At 49.2% G+C, this 19957-nt stretch overlaps 1 protein-coding gene across 3 annotated transcripts in view; it reads left to right on the top strand.

Annotated features, from left to right (window-relative positions):
• PLA2G7 (phospholipase A2 group VII) overlaps positions 1-19957 on the top strand; it is a 115137-nt gene that overhangs the window by 71676 nt on the left and 23504 nt on the right. For all 3 annotated transcript variants that reach the window (XM_082249201.1, XM_082249202.1, XM_082249200.1), the window contains exon 3: positions 14247-14397. In XM_082249201.1, coding sequence (XP_082105327.1) covers positions 14247-14397 — 151 coding nt within the window. The remainder of the gene's footprint in view (positions 1-14246; positions 14398-19957) is intronic.

Raw genomic sequence — 19957 nt, 5'->3', positions numbered from 1 at the left:
CAAGAAATATAAATCAGAGGGCACCGTATCGGCCTTCCAGCAATACAAGGAGGAAAATAAGAAGTGTAAACACGAAATCAAGATGGCTAAAATCAACTTTGAGAGACAAATAGCGGAGGATAGTAAAAAAAACCCAAAGAAATTCTTTAAATATATCAACAGCAAAAAAACTAGGGCAGAGCATATTGCACACATAATTAGCGATGATGGGAGGATGGTTACAGAGGACACTGAAAAAGCAACCGTGCTGAATTCTTTTTTCTCGTCAGTCTTTACGCAGGAAAAGGAAGGGTACACTGACCATGACTGTATGGTTAGTAGTAATACACAGGACTTGCCACTATGGCTAACAGAGGGGGAAATCAGGGAAAGACTGGATAAACTTAACACAAACAAATCACCAGGCCCGGATGGCGTACATCCGAGAGTGCTCAAGGAACTCAGTATGGTTATATCTAGACCACTGTTCCTGATCTTTGCTGACAGTATTAGGACAGGAGATGTACCAGGGGATTGGAGGAAGGCTAACGTGATTCCGATATTCAAAAAGGGCCAGAGACATATCCCGGGAAATTATAGGCCTGTCAGTCTGACATCAATAATATGTAAACTTTTGGAGGGGATGATAAGGGACTATATCGTAGAGTATGCTAAAGACAAAAACATCATCAGTAGTAACCAGCACGGGTTTACAAATGGGCGATCTTGTCAAACCAATCTCTTAGCATTCTACGAGGAGGTAAGCTGTGAGCTAGATAGGGGGAGACCAGTGGATGTGGTGTACTTGGATTTCGCTAAGGCGTTTGATACAGTTCCCCACAAGCGCTTAATTTATAAAATAAAGTCTGCAGGTATCGACAGCAGGGTTTGCTCTTGGATACGGAATTGGCTAAAAGGCCGTGTCCAAAGGGTAGTAATAAACAGCGCATACTCAGACTGGTCTGAGGTAGTAAGCGGGGTGCCCCAGGGCTCAGTCCTGGGACCAACCTTGTTCAATTTATTCATAAACAGCATTGAGGACGGGATCAGTAGTTCGTTATCAGTTTTTGCAGATGACACAAAATTGGCCAGGGCAATAACTGCACAGCATGAAGCAGATATCCTACAGAATGACCTGGACAAAATTACCGAGTGGGCAACGACATGGCAAATGAGGTTTAATGTGGAGAAGTGTAAGGTTTTGCACTTGGGGACCAAAAACATAAAAACACAATACACGTTTGGAGGGGAACCCTTGGGGGAATCAAAAATGGAGAAGGATCTGGGAGTCTTAGTTGATGATAGATTAGGCAACAGCATGCAATGCCAAGCGGCAGCTTCCAAAGCCAACAGAATATTAGCATGCATAAAGGGATGTATTCCAGAGATAAGACTATAATCCTTCCACTTTATAAAACTCTGGTCCGACCGCATCTGGAGTATTCTGTCCAGTTCTGGTCGCCAGTCCTCAGGAGGGATGTGTTGGAGCTGGAGAAAGTCCAGAGAAGGGCAACTAAACTGATTAGGGGGTTGGAGGACCTTACCTATGAAGAGCGGCTGCAATCGCTCGATTTATTTTCCCTGGAGAAAAGACGTCTGAGAGGGGACATGATAGCAATTTATAAATATCTTAATGGGGATCTCAGCTTAGAAGAAAAGCTGTTCATTCGAAGGAATTGCATGAGGACTCGAGGACATACAATGCGATTAGAGGAGAAGCGTTTTAACCTCAGGCAACGTGGGGGGTTCTTTACTGTTAGGGCTACAAGATTGTGGAATTGTCTACCACAAGAGGTGGTTTCTGCGGGTAGTATGGTGACTTTCAAAAGACTCTTAGACTTACATCTCAAGGATCAGGAGATTGAGGGCTATGTTAGATGATTACAGTCACACACACCTACACAGGTTGAACTGGATGGACTATTGTCTTTATTCAACCTCACCTACTATGTAACTATGTAACTATGTAAATGTACAAAAATATCGGCCGGCAACGAAAAGCCGATATCGGTAGATCACTAATTTAGAGAAGATCTGTAAAAAATAGTGGACCATATAAATAAGCAAAATTACAGTTGCGAACAATAAAAAGTACTTTCCCAGCGCTTTTTATTGTAAGCTCCTAAATTTCTGTAATGAGTTGACAATGCTGCCTCTTCTGCTCTGAAATCCTTAGCAGTGTTGCCAGAGTTCTCCTCTGCACTACATATCCACTCTAAAGCCCCGTACACACGTACCGATGGTCGGCATACAAATGTTCCTCTTTTCTCCCCGGGATGTCGGTGTCTGCTGAAAAGTGCAAAGACAGCACAAGGACAGCACAAGAATTTTGTCCGCCGACTGCAGAAGTGATGTCATGTAATGGTTAACTTTCCCTGTGTTTTCTATTTTCTGAGCATGCCCAGTCTTGCAAATCTGCGGTCTGTCGGCCGAATTGTGTACTGACAGGCGAACAATCGTCCGTTCTGGTGTCGGCATACAAATATTTTCATGTTTGCAAGAAAGACTTTTGTCCGCGGATTGTGCGCAGACATCTGTCGGAGGCACCATACTAACACGCGTACAATCGGCAGATCCTTCGTCCACCGACGTTTGTATGCCGACGATCGGTACGTGTGTACGGGCCTTTATGGTATGAAGATGAGTGGAGATGGTGTTCTGTGGTCTAGTAGAAGTGAACTGGGTAGGGATGATAACACTGCATGAGATCAGGGCCATCTTTAATATATTAATTGAACCCTGGGCAAACATTTTCTTGCCCCCCTCCCCCCTTCATCATGTTGCTAGGACATTGCATTTGGTGCTCCAGCCATTGATGCTTGCCTCCACTATCACAAGAATACATCAGGATTTACGCCACACAAAATGGACTGGCCCCCACCAGTCCTGGAGTTTGCAGGGTGAGGTGAGGAGACCTGGCCTGACAGAACACCCACAGACAGTGTACCATGCATACACATAAGGAATACAAATCACTTATGTGTATTAAGCTGTCTACCTGGAGTAAATCCTCTACCTTCCCCTTTCTCTGATCCATCCCGCTCCTTGGCTGATAGGTGCAGCACTCGTCTCCACATACCAGGGACCAGTGACATCTCATCCGTTACATCACCTCACCATGCTCTGCATGAAAAAGAGAGTACCCCGAGTAGGAGGGCATGTCCCCAATGGGAGCGGCCAGTGTAGGTGGGGATGGCGAGCGTGTTTAGAAGAGCAGAGGGAGTGATGCAGCGAGCTGTGGTGCCCGCCCTCTCCTCTGCACTCAAATCCCTGCGGTATGCGGATTTGTGCTGCACGCGGCTCAACACCCTTCATCGGCTGTGCCCCTCCTAATGCCCTTCTAGTAGTTCCACCCCTGGCGCTTGCTCAAGGGGCTGCTGCTTCGGGCCCCACAACCGTGGCTGGGCCCGGGGCAGCTGCCCCTTTTGCTCCGCGTTAAAGATGGCCCTGCCTGGGATTTCAGTGTAGAAGAAGTACAAACAGGTGTTTTTCTGTACTTTCAAACTTTACAAATGGATAAGTATATAGAAATGCAATGCAGAGGTATTATATATATTTTATTTATTTTTTACATTTGGCCAAAAGATTAATTTTAAAGTGATTGTAAAGGTACTTTTTTTTTTTTTACATTAAAATAAAGTTATACCTTCATGCTCTGTTTATTGGTATTGCAAAGTGATGTGCCTTACCTCCTGTTCTGGAGTCCCCGCTCACCACTCCTTCTTCCAAGTGCCCCCACAGCAAGCTGGTTGCTGAGATGGCATCTGTGCAGGCATGCTCCCAAGCCAGGCTGTTTGTGTCTGTAGACAAACACAGCCTGGCTCGGGCACGACCCACCTAACAGAATTTGACTGACTGCAGCAGGAGCCTATAGCTCCCGCTGCTTAGAGTCCTCTGTGAGAAGAGGAAGAGAGCACTGGATCGGTGGTGGAGTCAAGTAAGTGTCTAGGGATGAGGAGAGGGGGGAGACAGACCAGGGGCGGGACCGCTCTGATGCTCCGTAAAAAAGACTGCATCGCTTTCGCCGCAGACATGCCTAAAGGCCTCCTGGGGAAGAGGAATAAAAAGTCCCCGCCAGTGTCCTACCAAGTGCAGGATGAGGACGAGGACAGAGCGCAGGCCCCCTCTACCCCCCCTCCCCCCTGGTCTTGATGGTGTACGGAGGCTGGCCGAAGGCTGTCCAGCCTGACCTGCCCAGTGAGCAGAGAGTACCTGGAGCGGAGCTTCAGCCTGGGATGGGAGACGGGAGGAAGCAGGGAAGAGGAAGAGCGGGAGGGGCGCCAAGCCGCGGCACCATGGACCTCTGGGTTGTACTTGCCTCCTGGGCCAAAAGTTGCCAGTCAACCCATATTAGGGTAAAAAATGCTTAGACTTTAAAACCACTTTACCTTCATCTTTGAGATAACCATAACAATTAAATGTTACTTTGAAAATTACCTAATTAATTGACAAATTTTGTTTACCTAAAACAATATACATTTTGGTACGCTGATTTTTTTTTTTTTTTTTCCTTTTCAAATAAAAACCCATGTTTCTCTTACGTCCTCCGACAGTCGCCGCCTCTTCATATTCGTCACATATGGGGTATTAGACTTTGCTCCGAAGGAGTAGCTAGGCAACAGAATATGTTAACAATAAAGCTTTTAACATATCCCACCCTCAAGGGGTGGTCCCCTCAGTCAATACCCTCCTACTTCCTGCAACCATATCTCAGTTTTAATGTCTAGCTTGTCAGGAGTGGCTGGCTCTCTCTGTGCTGGGACTTTCTGTCCCAGACTCTTTCTTCTTTTTAATATTTTGTTTGAGTTTTTCTCTCTACCTTTTATTTAGCTGTTATTTTGTCAGCGTTAGTTAGTTCTTCGGATGAAGAGGATCATGCGGACTGGGTCTCGGGCTGATCCCCCTGGTCGCAGGTCGTGGGTCAGTGGCTTCCCAGTCTGCCATCGAGCGTTCAACCAGGTAACGCTCCTGGCATAGTGAACGACCCATCCCTGTTCGGTGCAGGGATGATTGGTGAGGTGGCTACCTCACTGGACGCTGTGCGGTTTCTTAACCCCCATTTTGTGCGTCTTGAATTGCGACTCTCCCTGCCTCATGTGCAGCGGCTTGTTCGCCTGTGCGGGTCCCCCACGCCATGTGAGGTAAGTGTATTTATGTGGGGACCTGTCTGTCTGGGGGGGTGTCAGTCTGGGACTGTGTAACCTGCCTCTATTCCCACTGCTTGTCTCCCTATCTCTCGGCTGCATGCTGTGGGCTGCAGGGGGGGGGGGGGGGAGCTGTATGACACTGTGTGTGTCAGACTGGTCAGTGTGAGAAGCTGTGTGCTGTGGGGCATGTTTTTTTTGGCATGTTTGGGCATATACAGCGATCGCTGCGGCGATCTGACATGTATTCTGATATTGGAATGTAATGTGTGTTTTAATGCACTGTGGAGCGGCGGTTTCGGCGCCAAACAACGCCATTTTGCCTACACCCGCTCCGGCCGCATGGTTTACATGCATGGCGGCCATTTTCTTGTAGCCTCCATAGGCTTACATAGAGCGCCCTGGCAGCATCACTTCCTCTTTCCAGGAACACCGATCGAGGCAGCAGCAGCGGCGAGGGTCTCCTCAGGTTTTATCCTTCTGTTCTTGCTATCCATTGCCTGTGTTCAGTTTGCATATTCCCTGTGGGGGTCTCATTGTGCTTGAGTGTGGTGCGGTGGGCTGCGCTTGCCGCGCTTGCTTAAAAGGGGCAGTTAACCCTTGGTTGTCTGGCATTTCAGGGGCAATGGATTCTCAGGAGGGCAAATTTCCTACAGTATTGGTGGAAAGCCAGGGGACCGCTGTTTCCCCCCCAGGGGGGGATTTAGCCACTATCGTGGCTGGCCTTGCTGCTCAGGTGCAAATGCTGGTGGCTGCTCAATCTACTAAAAGGCCCAGAGTTGCTCTTTCCTCTGATTCTGAGGGTGAAGGTGATGGGGCTGTTCTGGCAGGGGCCTCCTTATCGGGGTCCCGCTCCTCTCTTGATCTAGTGGGGTCTGAGGTGGAGGCTGAAGTTGAGGGGGTTGATAATTCTCCCCCTGGCTCGCCTGAAGAGCTTGCAATCATGGATGAGTTGATTGCTTCCATTAAGCAAACGCTGCGTTTGCAGGACGAAGTGTGTCCCCCCGCTGCCTTGGCGGCTTATGGGACACAGAGGAAACGCAGGACGCCGCAGGTTTTTCCCTGCAATGCTGATTTTCAGCGCGCTGTTAAGGATCAATGGCGCAATCTGCGCAAACCTTTTGCGGTACCAAGTAAATTCAAGCTGCGTTATCCTTTTTCGCCTGCCACTGATGAAAGGTGGTGTGTGCCTCCACCAGTGGATCATGCAATTGCGGTTTTGAACAAAGCCACTGCGATTCCTGCAGAGGGTTCCCCTGTTTTCCGTGATGCCACGGATAGGAGACTGGAGTCTCTTGCCCGTCATACTTATTCTGTTACGGGTTCTATGCTTAAGGCTCTGTTTGCTTCTCTCATGGCGGCCCAGGCGATCGCAAGTTGGACGCAGATGCTTAGGCGCGTCCTAGTGGCCGACTCGGCCTCGCCGGCGACCCTGGATATGGTGGATCAGATCCACCAGGGTGTCATGTATCTGTGTGTTGCGGACCTGGACCTGATACCGTTGGCTGCACGTGTGCACAGCGTGGCGGTGTTGTCTCGCCGCCTGGTTTGGTTAAAATGTTGGTCGGTGGACCAATCTTCACGTAAGACCTTAGCCAATCTGCCTTATGATGGGTCTCGCCTTTTTGGGGAGTCCCTGGATGTGTTGATTAAGGGGATCACCGGGGGTAAGAGCACTCTCTTGCCCCATTTCCCCAAGGCTAAGGGGGCTTCTGGGAAGAAGCATGCTAATTTTCGGCCCCCTCAGGGGTCCTTTCGTGCCTTTCGGCCGCACTACAAGGGCAAACCGTTCAAAGGTCAAGGCTCTCAGAAGAAGCCCTGGTCTGGTAAACAGAAGTCCGGCCAATCCGGACCTGCAGCCCATAACAGTTCGGCCTGAAGGGGCGCCCTCACCCAGTTTTGGGGTGGGGGGACGCTTGCTCGGTTTTCTTCAGCCCTGGTTGGCCCGTGTGCGGGACAGATGGGTTCTGGAAATCGTTCGATCTGGTTACAAGATCGAGTTTCTCTCTCGGCCGGAGAGCAGATTTTTTCCCTCAAATCTTCAACTGTCTCCAGAGCGCTTGCGGGACCTGCACCTGGCGGTGCGGGACCTGAGGGCTCAGGGAGTGGTGGTTCCGGTGCCTCATCGGGACAGGTTTCGGGGGTTTTATTCCAATCTGTTCACCGTGCCCAGAAAGGAGGGCAAGGTTCGTCCGATTCTGGACTTGAAGGCTCTGAACCGCTCTGTGCGGGTTCGCAAGTTCCGCATGGAATCCCTGCGGTCGGTGGTGGCTGCCCTGGTTCCGGGGGAATTCATGGCCTCCATCGATTTGAAGGATGCGTACCTTCACATCCCCATATTCGAGGGTCATCAGAGGTACCTTCGATTTGCCATTGCGGAGGATCACTACCAGTTCGTGGCGTTGCCCTTTGGTCTCGCCTCGGCTCCGCGGGTCTTCACCAAGGTGCTTGCACCGGTTCTGGCATTATTGAGGGCCCAGGGCGTTTCTGTCCTGGGGTATCTGGACGACATTCTGGTTCGGTCTGCGACCAGCCAGGGTCTGGAGGAGGACCTGTCTGTCACGATGCAAACTCTGCAGGAGTTTGGTTGGACGATAAATTTTCCAAAGTCGACACTGAGTCCGTCGGTTCGTCTCCCCTATCTGGGAATGATACTGGACTCGGTGCAGGCGAAGGTCTTCCTGCCGGAAGACAAACTCAGGACTCTCCGGGAGGAAGTCAGGTCCCTCAGGGACGTTCCGAACTCGTCTCTGCGGACGTGTATGAGATGTCTGGGATTGATGGTCTCGGCCTTCGAGGCGATTCCTTTCGCACAGTTTCACACGCGGGGTCTCCAAGCGGAGATCCTGTCCAGGTGGGACGGGCGACCTCAATCTCTGGATCTTCAAATCTCGTTGAGTCTTCGCACCAGGGAAAACCTTCTGTGGTGGCTCCAGTCCCCGTTGGTGTCCGGGGGCAAGTCGTTTCGTCCGATCTCGTGGACGGTAATCACCACGGATGCCAGCCTGTCGGGCTGGGGTGGAGTTCTGGGCGTTCTGTCCGCTCAGGGGACTTGGTCGAAGGGGGAGTCTTCCCTTCCGATCAACATTCTGGAATTGCGTGCGATAAGTCTCTGTCTTCATCGCTGGACGGACCGGCTGCAGGGTTGCCCGGTTCGGGTGCAGACGGACAATGCCATGGCGGTGGCCTACATCAACCACCAAGGGGGCACCAGGAGTGCCCGAGCGGCTCGAGAAGTGGCCGACATTCTGTCTTGGGCCGAGACTCATGTCCCGGCGATAACGGCGGTTCACATTCCGGGAGTGGAGAACTGGCAGGCGGACTATCTGAGTCGCCAGACCCTGGATCAGGGGGAATGGTCTCTCCATCCGGCTGTCTTCCAGATGTTGTGCGCGAAGTGGGGTCTTCCAGATGTGGACCTGTTCGCGTCTCGCCTCAACAACAAGGTGAAGAGGTTCGTGGCAAGGACGCGCGACCCTCGGGCAGACGCGTCGGACGCGTTAGTGGCCCCGTGGCATCAGTACAGGCTGATGTACGCGTTTTCACCGATTCAGTTGCTGTCCAGGTTCCTTCGCAGGTTACACTCGGAACGCAACACGGTGATTCTTGTGGCACCGGACTGGCCTCGCCGGTCCTGGTACGCAGACCTCGTGAATCTGGCGGTCGACGCCCCTTGGCGTCTGCCTCTTCGAGACGATCTACTGTCTCAAGGACCGATATACCATCCTGCTTTACAGTCGCTGGCTTTGACGGCCTGGCTGTTGAGACCGAGGTCCTGAAGGAGAGGGGTCTCTCTCTGGAGGTCGTTCATACTTTAATCAACGCGAGGAAGTCTTCCTCGGGGAAGGTTTATTACCGTACTTGGAAGGCCTATTTTGCCTGGTGTGAGTCCAGGGGGTTTTCACCCCGCACGTACTCGGTGTCCCGTGTGCTGTCTTTCCTTCAAACGGGTGTTGATCAGCGTTTGGCGCTGGCTACGATAAAGGGTCAGGTGTCTGCTCTGGCCGTTCTGTTTCAACGTCCCGTGGCTTCCAACCCATTGGTTGGCACCTTTGTTCAGGGTGTGCGGCATCTGGTTCCCCCGAGGCGGGATCCTCTGCCCCCTTGGGACTTAAATCTCGTTCTATCTGTGTTACAACGTGCTCCTTTTGAACAGATCAGGGAGATCTCGTTGTCTATGTTGTCCAAAAAGGTCGCCTTTTTGGTGGCGATCACTTCGGCTCGCAGAGTGTCGGAGCTGGCGGCTTTGTCCTGCAAGTCTCCGTACCTGGTTATTCATTTGGATAAGGTGGTCTTGCGACCTAATCCTTCTTTTCTTCCGAAACGAGTTTCGGAATTCCATCTTAATGAGGATATTGTCTTGCCTTCGTTGTGCACGAAGCCTAAACATCCAAAGGAGGTGAGATTGCACTCTCTGGATGTTGTTCGGGCGATAAGGGTTTACCTTAAATCGACTGAGTCTTTTCGAAAGACGGACTCCTTGTTTGTTCTTCCAGAGGGTCCTCGGAAGGGCATGGCGGCTTCGGCCTCTACCATCGCCAAATGGATCAGGCAGACCATTGAACAGGCCTATGCTTTGCAGGGGAAGGTTCCCCCTGTGCCTGTGAAGGCGCACTCTACTAGATCTCTGAGTACGTCTTGGGCCTGTCGTCATGGGGCTTCTGTAGCCCAGGTGTGTAAGGCGGCGACTTGGTCGGCCGTGCACACTTTCACAAAATTCTACAAAGTAGATGTTCAGGCATCGGCGGATGCTTCCTTTGGCCGCAAGGTTCTTAGTGCGGCTGTTCCCTAGGGTCCCTTGTTGGGGACTCCTGGCTGTTGGGATAAGTTTTGTATCCCCTGGTTTTTTGTCTTTTCCTGGGTTGTTGCTCCTGTTGAGCACTTGTTTTTTGCTGTTGCCCAGCTGGTTTCCTTCCTTTGGTAAGGTTCCTTCTTTGATGCGGAGACTGCGTTGACTTTCGGCGCGGATGCGTTTCCCACCCCTCATGTTTGCACTGCTTTGGGACGTCCCCATATGTGACGAATATGAAGAGGCGGCGACTGTCGGAGGACGTAAGAGAAAACGGAATTTTTGTAAAATCTTACCTGTAAAATTCCTTTCTCTGAGTCCTCCGACAGTCGCCGCCCCCGCCCCTCTTTTGGGGTTTGATTGTATACTCTACTGCTATTCCACAAAAACTGAGATATGGTTGCAGGAAGTAGGAGGGTATTGACTGAGGGGACCACCCCTTGAGGGTGGGATATGTTAAAAGCTTTATTGTTAACATATTCTGTTGCCTAGCTACTCCTTCGGAGCAAAGTCTAATACCCCATATGTGACGAATATGAAGAGGCGGCGACTGTCGGAGGACTCAGAGAAAGGAATTTTACAGGTAAGATTTTACAAAAATTCCGTTTTTTCATTTTAAGCTGACAATGCTAAAAAATTTTTTTAATACCGTAAGTGTGTCCCACAATTACAGTATTAACCACTTCCCGCCTGCACAACATCATGACTTTGCAGACTTTGAGTAGGGGTATCTGCAGTTACAGGCATTATTCGGATATCTTTTACAGCAGGCAATTCCCTGCATCATAAAAACAATCATAGCGGCTGTTCAGTCGCTTGATTGTTTTCACAGTTGGCAGAAGGGGACACCCCCCCCCCCCACCGCTCCAGTGCTTCTACCGGCTCGCCCATGCAATCAGTGAGCCGGAGAAGGAATCTGCCGGTACTGGAAGTTCACTATAGAGAATACTGCGGACCAGATGGTCCCCAGCAAGTCTCTATGACCTTTCGAAGCCGGGCGCGATGTTGCCACGGCTGGAAAGCCGAGATCACATTTTTTTTTTTTTTTAACCTCAGGCCTTCCAGCCTAGAGGACGGGATCTGGAGACTTAGACCCCAGATCTCACTGTAAAGAGGACCTGTCATGTCCTATTCTTATTACAAGGGATGTTTTCATTCCTTGTAATAGGAATAAAAGTGATCAAAACGAAAATAAAATGTACAAGGAAAGTGTCAAAATAGAAAAATAAAAGTAAAATAAACAATAAAAAAAAAAATTAAATTTAAATCATCCTTGTCCCCGCGCTCAAACCACACATGTGAGGGATCACTTTGAACGTCAGAGCGAGAGCAATAATTCTAGCCATAATTCTATGTCTGTTACACTAAACAGGTAACCTGTAAAACATTTTAAAGTGTTGCCTATGGGGAGTTTTAGGTACTGAGGCTTAGCACCATTCCATGAGTATGTGCATGACATGTCAGGTATCTGTTTACCTGCCTTAACATCATCTTTTACATTATGCAAAAAAATCAGGCTAACTTTTTTTAGACTGCATTCACATGTCAGCTTATAATCGCGGGCAGAACCGCCGCGGTTCCGCCCGCGATTCGGAGATTTATTGCAAATCGCGGGACGCCTAGCGTTGCCCGTTGATTTGCAATAGCCCCCCAAACGCCGAGCGATGTTGCCGCGATTTACGCCCGCCGAATCGCGGCAACATCGCGCAAACAAAATCGCGGGACGCAATACACTCCAAAGAAGCTCTTGTACTTTTTTGGAGCATATTGCGTCCCGCGATTTTGTTTGCGCGATGTTGCCGCGATTCGGCGGGCGTAAATCGCGGCAACATCGCTCGGCGTTTGGGGGGCTATTGCAAATCAACGGGCAACGCTAGGCGTCCCGCGATTTGCAATAAATCTCCGAATCGCGGGCGGAACCGCGGCGGTTCTGCCCGCGATTATAAGCTGACATGTGAATGCAGCCTTAATGATTTTTTTTTTTTTCCCCAAAAAACACGTGTTTAAAAAAACTGCTGCGCAAATACCGTGCAAGATAAAAAGTTGCAACAACCATAATTTTATTCCCTAGGGTAGCTGTTAAAAAAACATATATAAAATTTGGGGGTTCTGAGTATTTTTCTAGCACATATATTATGATTTTTACTTGTAGGAGAGAAGCGTCAGAATTGGCTTGGGTGGCAAGTGGTTAAACCGATTTCACGGCTGCACACTGCCAGTTTCCAGCTGTAGTGCCATCAGCTGGCTGAAGGCTTTTTGTCATTAAAGCCTCCAGCCTGCATGTGATTACTAGTCATACCCGGCATGGTGATCACAGGATCAGGAACTACTCTATTTGGTTCCCAAACATTAGTGGGCACCTGAGCTGTCAGAGATCTGGGTTTCAGACCTAGCAGCTGCATGAAGTACTGGTTACTAGTTCTGAATGGGAGGATATTTATTGAGGTATGCAACAAAACACCAGGAATTTCTGACAACACAGTCCACCATATAATCTGTTATGGTGCCTGTAGACATTAGTGACTAGTCAAACTACAACATTTAAAGCGGTATTAAATCAAAAACCAAAAATGTAATATATCGCAGATTACTAATCCATAAATGTTGTGGCTGCATTTGTTTTTTTATCCCTCTGCTTTCACCTGGTGATCCGGCCAGTAACACACCTCCTGTATTAGAGTGCCTCCACTCTGGATGAGGAAACACAGGGGGCAGCATTGGACAGCAGCATTGAAAGTCTGGGGGGAGGGGAGCGTGTAACAAATGGATGCCAAACTCTAGCTCACAGTGCAGTTACACAAGAAGTTACAGCAACTTTTTTTACATAAAAGCTGATTATCGTAAGCACCCCTGTCAGTGGCAAATGGTTTGTCTCATACCTGTAAATGCTACATCTGCAGGACAGCTTGTTCTGTTGAAAAATAACACATACTGGTTGGATCACCAGGTGAAAATAAAGGAACAAAAGACTAAAAAGAAAAAAAAGAATAAAACTAATGCAGCCATCACATCTAAGAATTGGTAAGCTGCAATTGCTTTTGAGTTTAGAAACTGCTTTCAATCTATAGGGCAGCCTGCGACAGCCCAGAATGCATTATATTGTCAAAAGTATTGGGACATCTGCCTTTACATGTACATGAACTTTAATGGCATCCCAGTCTTAGTCGGTAGGGTTCAATATTGAGTTGGCCCACCCTTTGCAGCTATAACAGCTTCAACTCTGCTGGGAAGGCTGTCCATAAGGTTTACGAATGTGTCTATGGGAATTTTTGACCATTCTTCCAGAAATACATTTGTGAGGTCAGGCACTGATGTTGGATGAGAAGGCTTTGCTTGCAGTCTCCTCTCTAATTAATCCCAATAGTGTTCTATTTGGTTGAGGTTGGGACTCTGTGCAGACCAGTCAAGTTCCTCCACCCCAAACTCACTCATCATTGTTATTATGGACCTTGCTTTGTGCACTGGTGTGCAGTCATGTTGGAACAGGAAGGGGTCATCCCCAAACTGTTCCCACAAAGTTGGGAGCATGAAATTGTCCAAAATGTCTTGGTATGCTGGTGCCTTATAAGTTCTCTTTACTGGAACTAAGAGGCCAAGCCCAACCCCTGAAAAACACCCCCACACAAAGGGAATCTCCCCTCCACCAAATTATTTGGACCAGTGCACAAAGCAAGGTCCATAAAGACAGGGAGTGGAGGAACTTGACTGGCCTGCACAGAGTCCTGACCTCAACCTGATAGAACACCTTTGGGATGAATTAGAGCGGAGACTGGGAGCCAGACCTTCTCTCCAGCATCAGTGCCTGACCTCACAAATGCACTTCTTGAAGAATGGCCCAACATTCCCATAGACACACTCCTAAACCTTGTGGACAGTCTTCCCAGAAGAGTTGAAGCTGTTATAGCTGCAAAGGATGGGCCAACTCAATAATGAATCCTACGGACTAAGACTGGGATGCCATTAAAGTTCATGTGTGTGTAAAGGCAGGCTTTCCAATAATTTTAAAAATATAATGTATCAGATTGGTCAGGTTGGAAAACCTTTCCCAATCATTACTGCCTTCCCTGAGATAAATAACTGATAGGGCCTAATGCATTTTCCTCCCTATTTTCTTCTTTCTGAATGTTCCTCCCCATTTCTTCCTACTCCACTTTTAAAACGGGAATGCTTGCACGCCCATAATAATTCCGCTTAGGCCAGAATCTGAACATATTGTAAAGTGTTTTTTTGTGTGTTTGCAGGTCTGTTTTTTTTTCTGTTGGCCAGCATTATCTGTGCTCTCCCCTTATAGTTATATATAGTATTATACTGATGAGTGATTTTCTTCTGTGCAGGGCAGTTTTCTTCGCCTGTTCTACCCTTGTGTGGATAGCGATGAATATGAAGAGGCTGTATGGATTCCCCGCAAAGAGTATTACTCAGGACTCGCAGTCACTCTGAAGCTGAATAAGACACTAACCGATTACATTTTTAGCTATTACTTTGGTAAGTGTGTAAAAACTGTCAGGTGATGAAAGGATACAATCTTGATAGTACTTTCATCCGAAATTTCATACAAAGAATGTTCTCATAACAATACATACTATAAAATTATATCCAAGGTCCTCCCTGGTTGGTTCCCGGGTTTCGGCACCAAAAAAAAAAAAAAATGATATCCAAGGTCTTACAGCTCTGTCCAGAATTGTAAATCTCTGAACCAAACGATAACACAAAAAAACAAGCACCTTATCTAATGTAAAATCCAGTGGCGGTTGGTGCTCAATAGTTCGACACAACCCCCCCCCCCCCCTTATTTGGGAGACGGACATGAATGCAGGGAACAATCAACCCCCCTCATGGGAGATGGGTGGCCTCCTTACCTTGGGAGGCAGATGTCCTAATCCGGGATGACTTCGATGTTCCCTCCTCCTCCCTCCCCTGTCCATGCCGGGGAGTACTGGATGGGTGAGCCGCTGCAGGTGAGCCATCCCTGGAGAAAGTGGCGGCTGGTAGGTAGGTCCGTTGGGCTTCCCATGCTGCTTCTCCTGCCATGCGTCTCCTCCCTCCCTCCTCCTCCTTGGCCAATAAGAGCGCTTCTCCTTTCGGGAGGAGAATCAGTGTAACAGTAGCGAATATTCGCCTTGTCACACAACTGGTGGGCTCAGGGTTCCATGTTCTGCCTCTGGCTCTAATCACCTGCTTCAAAAAAAAAAAAAAACCCCATTGACGGATTTTTTGAATAATTTGATTGACGGTATTGCAAAAGGTTTGCGCTTTTTTTTTTTTTTTTTTTATAGTTTACTTTGGTAAGGTTTAACCGTTAATAACATCAATACACAGGAAATCTGTTAAAGAGTTTCTTAAGCCAAAAATTGTGTTTAGTTTTAGGAGTATGGAAGAGTTAGAATCCCTGTTGGGTGTTTATTGTTGGATGTTTTCCTGCTGGGGAGATTCACCCTCTGTATTTGTCATCATTAGCAATAATACCAGGATTGAAATTGAGGGCAAATCCAAAATTTTGAGTTGTTACTAAAAGGGAAATAAAGAATAAATCAATGAGACCTTTGTTCTGATTAAAACTAAAAGCTAAAGCTACCTATACAATGATCAAAATGTGCCTGGTTCAGCAGGGACAGGCTGATTTTAATCAATGTTTGGCTGTCCTTGTTAGACAAAAGTTGGTCATTAGATTTACCTCTGTCAAACTGAAAAGTTGGAAAATGTATCTCTATCAGTGTATTCTGACAGCAGCGTGAGCCCCTGTCAGAATACAGTATCCTTGCAGGGGGATTCCTTCCTTCACCTTATTTGTGTGGATAGTGGAGCCTGTTAGTTTTTTTTTTCATTCAGCCCATGAGCTGAATAATAAAAACTAACAATGTTTCTCTTTTGTTCATTGATGGACACAGCTTCAGATCTTCATAACCGTTGGGTTATACTGCCCCCTACGGGAGTAGGACACTAGGCAGAAAAAAAGTCTGGCTACGCCCATGGGCAGTCCCAGGGAGTGTACTCTTCCACTCTGCTATAGGCACTCCCCCCCCTTGTCATCTGTCCCCCATCCTACCCCCCTCCACATATGTTGGGGCTGCTTGGGTGGTCTGGTCCACCTCCTGGGGTGGGGGCAGGGCGCTGTGCTGGCAATGGGGGCCTGGGGGGGTGTGCCGCCGTTGATCAGACAATCGATCGCTTGGTGCTGGTGCCTTTCAACTGGAGGGTGTTGCCAGGGTGGTGGGGGTTGTCCCTTGCAGTGTTTTATACTTTTTGTGGTGTCCCCCTGGTGACTCATTGAGTCTTTGGAGCATACCTGATCCCCTCTCTGAGACTGCGGGGCCCTCTGGGTCTCAACCATCCTTCGATGCAATGACTTTGGTTCTGGAGTCCTTTGTGTAATGGGTGGAGGTGGTCTTCGGCCAACGGGCTAGCAAAAAGCACCCCCTGCCTTCCACTGCCTCATCCGATCCTGAATCTGATTCAGCTGCCGGGGACGTGGGTCACCCTGCTGGGTCTGCGTCCACGCGCCCGGAATCCTCTGACAGTGAGGATGATTCCTCCACGTCTGCAACCACACATGAAAGGGTACTGGTGGAAGCACTGATTGTATCTGTGCGTGAGACCTTGAAGATGGAGGATGCAGCTGCAGCTGCGACGGAGGCGCAGGTTCTCTTTGGCACTCACAAGCCATCCAAAGCGGCAAAGGTGTTTCCTTTCCCCGCCTATTTTGACAGAATTGTTGCTAAAGAGTGGGGATGACCAAAGCGTCCCCGAGGGGTCCCTAAGCACTTTAATAGGTGTTACCCCGATGAGGAGTCCCTTCTTATGAAGTGGACTGTTCCACCGGTGGTGGACCCTCCGGTTTCCAGATTGAACAAGGCAACCATGATTGCGGTTGAAGAGTCCCCGGCCTTTAAGAATTTGGCTGACAGGAAGGCGGAGACTGTGGCCCGAAATATATACACTCTGGCTGGTTCCCAAACTCTGACCGAGTGGGCTAAGCTTTCACACCGTGACCTGGAAGGAGAACAGCTCCCCCTTGCCTTTTCTGAGCTGGCGGACCAGCTGGTCCAGGGGCTGAAATTTATCTGTGATGCCTCTTTGGATGCAGCTCCCCTAGTGGCTCGGTTCTCTGTTTTGGAAGTAGTCCTTCGGCGTGTCTTTTGGCTCAAATGCTGTCCCTTTCAAGGAGATTGCCTGTTTGGAGCTACCCTGAATGACATCATAAAAGGTCTCACAGGGGAGTAAAAGTTCCTTTCTTCCACAGGCTACTAAGGGCAAGGAACCTCGTCGTAGATGTGGGCTTTCCTTTTTGGCTCATGAGAAATTTTTTTTGTCCCTTAGGGTTGACTGACAAGGGCATAAAAGAAAAGAAAAAAGGAGGCACAAACACCTAGTGCTTGGCTGAATTGTTTGTTTGACTGACAAGGGCTCAAAGCCTTTCAGGGCCTCCTCTGGAGGTTCCAAACGAAACCTGGTCTGGCAAGCACGCGGAAAAGGCTCTTTCAGCATTAAGGTGCGCCCTCACCCGTATCGGGGGTGGGGGGGGACGTCTTCGCTGGTTTCCAGTCCCGTGGACTTCCCTGGTGCAAGACAAACGGGTCCACAAAGTAATTCGGTCCGGCTACAAGATCGAGTTTCGCTACTGTCCCCCAGCAAGGTTCTTTCCTTCCAACTGTCCCCGGACTGCTTACAGGGTCTGTTTGGGGCAGTACAAAACCTGTTACATCAAGGGGTTATTGTCCCGGTTCTGACTTCGGAACGTTTTTAAGTGTTTTTACTCAAACCTGTTTACAGTTCCCAGGAAGGAAGACAAAGTGCGTCAAATCCTGGATCTCAAGGTGCTGAACTGCTTTGTGCGGGTGCAGAAGTTCAGAAGAGTAGAGTCCATTCGCAAGGTAGTGGCATCCCTGCGTTAGGGGGATTTCCTTGCCTCTATTGACATCAAGGATGCTTACCTTCACATACCAATATGTGCCAGTCACCAGCACTTCCTCTGCTTTGCCATGGGAGAGGTGCATTATCAGTTTGTGCCGTTACCCTTTGGTCTCGCCTCTGCTCCTCAGGTCTTCACAAAAGTGTTAGCCCCGGTTCTAGCTTTGCTATGCCAACGGGGCTACTTGGACAATCTCCTTCTGCGAGTGGAGTCTCCGTCTGCTCTGGTGGAAAACCCGGAGTTCGCAATACAAACTCTCTGCGGGAGTTCGACTGGATTCTGGATTTTTATAAATCTGCCCTGGTTCCATCCACAAAGCTAGACTATCTAGGCCTGACTCTGGACTCTGCCTTAGCCAGAGTGCTCCTTCCTCTGGGCAAACTCCAGAAATTTCAGGCTGCAATTCGTCTCCTGCTGTCCAACAGATGGCCCTGACTTGCATGCGGGTGCTGGGCCTGATGGTGTCTACCTTCAAAACAGTTCTCTTTGCACAGTTTCATACGAGGTCCCTGCAAAGGGAGATTCTGACCAAATGGGACAAGACTCTGCAGTCTCTGGACAATCAGATCCAGCGGAGTCGGGGAATGAAGGAGTCCCTGATATGGTGGTTTCATTCTCCGGTACTTTGCTGGGCAAATTCTTCCTCCCCCTTGTTTTGAACAGTGGCCACCACGGATGCCAGCCTGTCAAGCTGGGGAGGCGTCCTCCGCAAGCATTCTGCTCAGTGGACGCTGGAAGAGTCCAGGCTACCAATCAATGTCTTGGAACTCAGAGCGATCAGACTGTGTCTGGACCATTGGACGGATCGTCTTAAGGGTTGTCTAGTGCTCATTAAATCGGACAATGTCACGACCGTGGCTTATGTCAATCACCAAGGGGGTACAAGATGTGTCTTGGCGGCTCTGGAGGTAGCTGGCATTTTAAGGTGGGCAGAACGGTTCTTTCCAGCCCTCTCCGCTGTACACATTCCCGGGGTGGGAAACTGTGAGGCAGAATATCTCAGTCAGCAGGCGTTGGACCAAGGGGAGTGGTTCCTTCATCCGGAGGGGTTTCATCAGTTGTGTCTCCAGTGGGGCACCCCGAGGTGGATCTGTTGGCATGTCAGTTCAACAGGTGCAGAGGTTTGTGGCTCGCTCAAGGGATCCTCTGGCGGGCACCACAGACGCGCTGATGGCCCTCAGGGGTCAGTATCATCTAATTTACGCCTTACCTCCTCTCAAGCTTCTGCCAAGACTTCTATGCAGGATTGAGGCAGAAGGGATTCCAGTCATCTTAGTGGCTAAGAACTGGCCTCACCGGGCTTGGTATGTCCATCTGGTGCGGCTGGTCGCCAACATTCCTTGGAAGCTTCCTCTCAGGGAGGATCTGCTGTCCCAAGGACCTATCTTCCATCTTGCTTTACAGTTGCTGGCTTTAACAGCTTGGCTGTTGAATGCCAGGTGCTGAAGGATAGAGGTTTATCTGAGTCGGTGATTCCTACACTGTTAAAAGCTAGGAAATCTACTTCTAGGAGGATCTACCATTGTAAGTTGGAGAAGTACATTGCGTGGTGTGAGTCTCTTTGGGTTCATCCTTGCTCTTTCTCGGAGGCTCTGATCTTGACCTTCCTTTAACGGGGGTTTAACAGAAATTGGCCTTGAGTACCATCAAGGGCCAGGTGTCGCCTTTGGTGGTCTTCTTCCAATGGCCTTTGGCCACACACTCCCTGGTGCGTACCTTTCTTCAGGGTGTCCGACATTTGGTTCCTCCAGTGCGGGCTCCCGTGCCACCTTGGAACCTCAGTTTGGTGCTTTTGGTTCTCCAGAAGCCTCCCTTTAAGAATCTTTGGGAGATTCCCCTGCTTATGCTGTCCCAGAAGGCGGGCTTTTTGGTTGCTATCATCTCTGCGTGCAGGGTGTTGGAACTGGCAGCGTTATCCGGTCGTTCACCTTACCTGATGATTCACAGAGATAAGGTGGTTCTTCGCCCCTGTCCGTCTTTCCTTCCAAAGGTTGTCTCTGATTTTAATTTGAATGAAGACATGTGTTGCCTTCCCTGTGTCCCAGGCCTAAACATCTGAAGGAAATTGCCTTGCATGCCTTGGATGTGGTCTGGGCAAATAGGGTGTACCTGGCAGCTACGGAGTCTTTCAGGAAG

Source organism: Pelophylax lessonae, assembly GCF_965119305.1.
Source record: "Pelophylax lessonae genome assembly, chromosome: 3".
NCBI lineage: Eukaryota > Metazoa > Chordata > Amphibia > Anura > Ranidae > Pelophylax > Pelophylax lessonae.
Note: the sequence above shows the minus strand (reverse complement) of the source record. Positions and strands in the feature narration are given on the sequence as shown.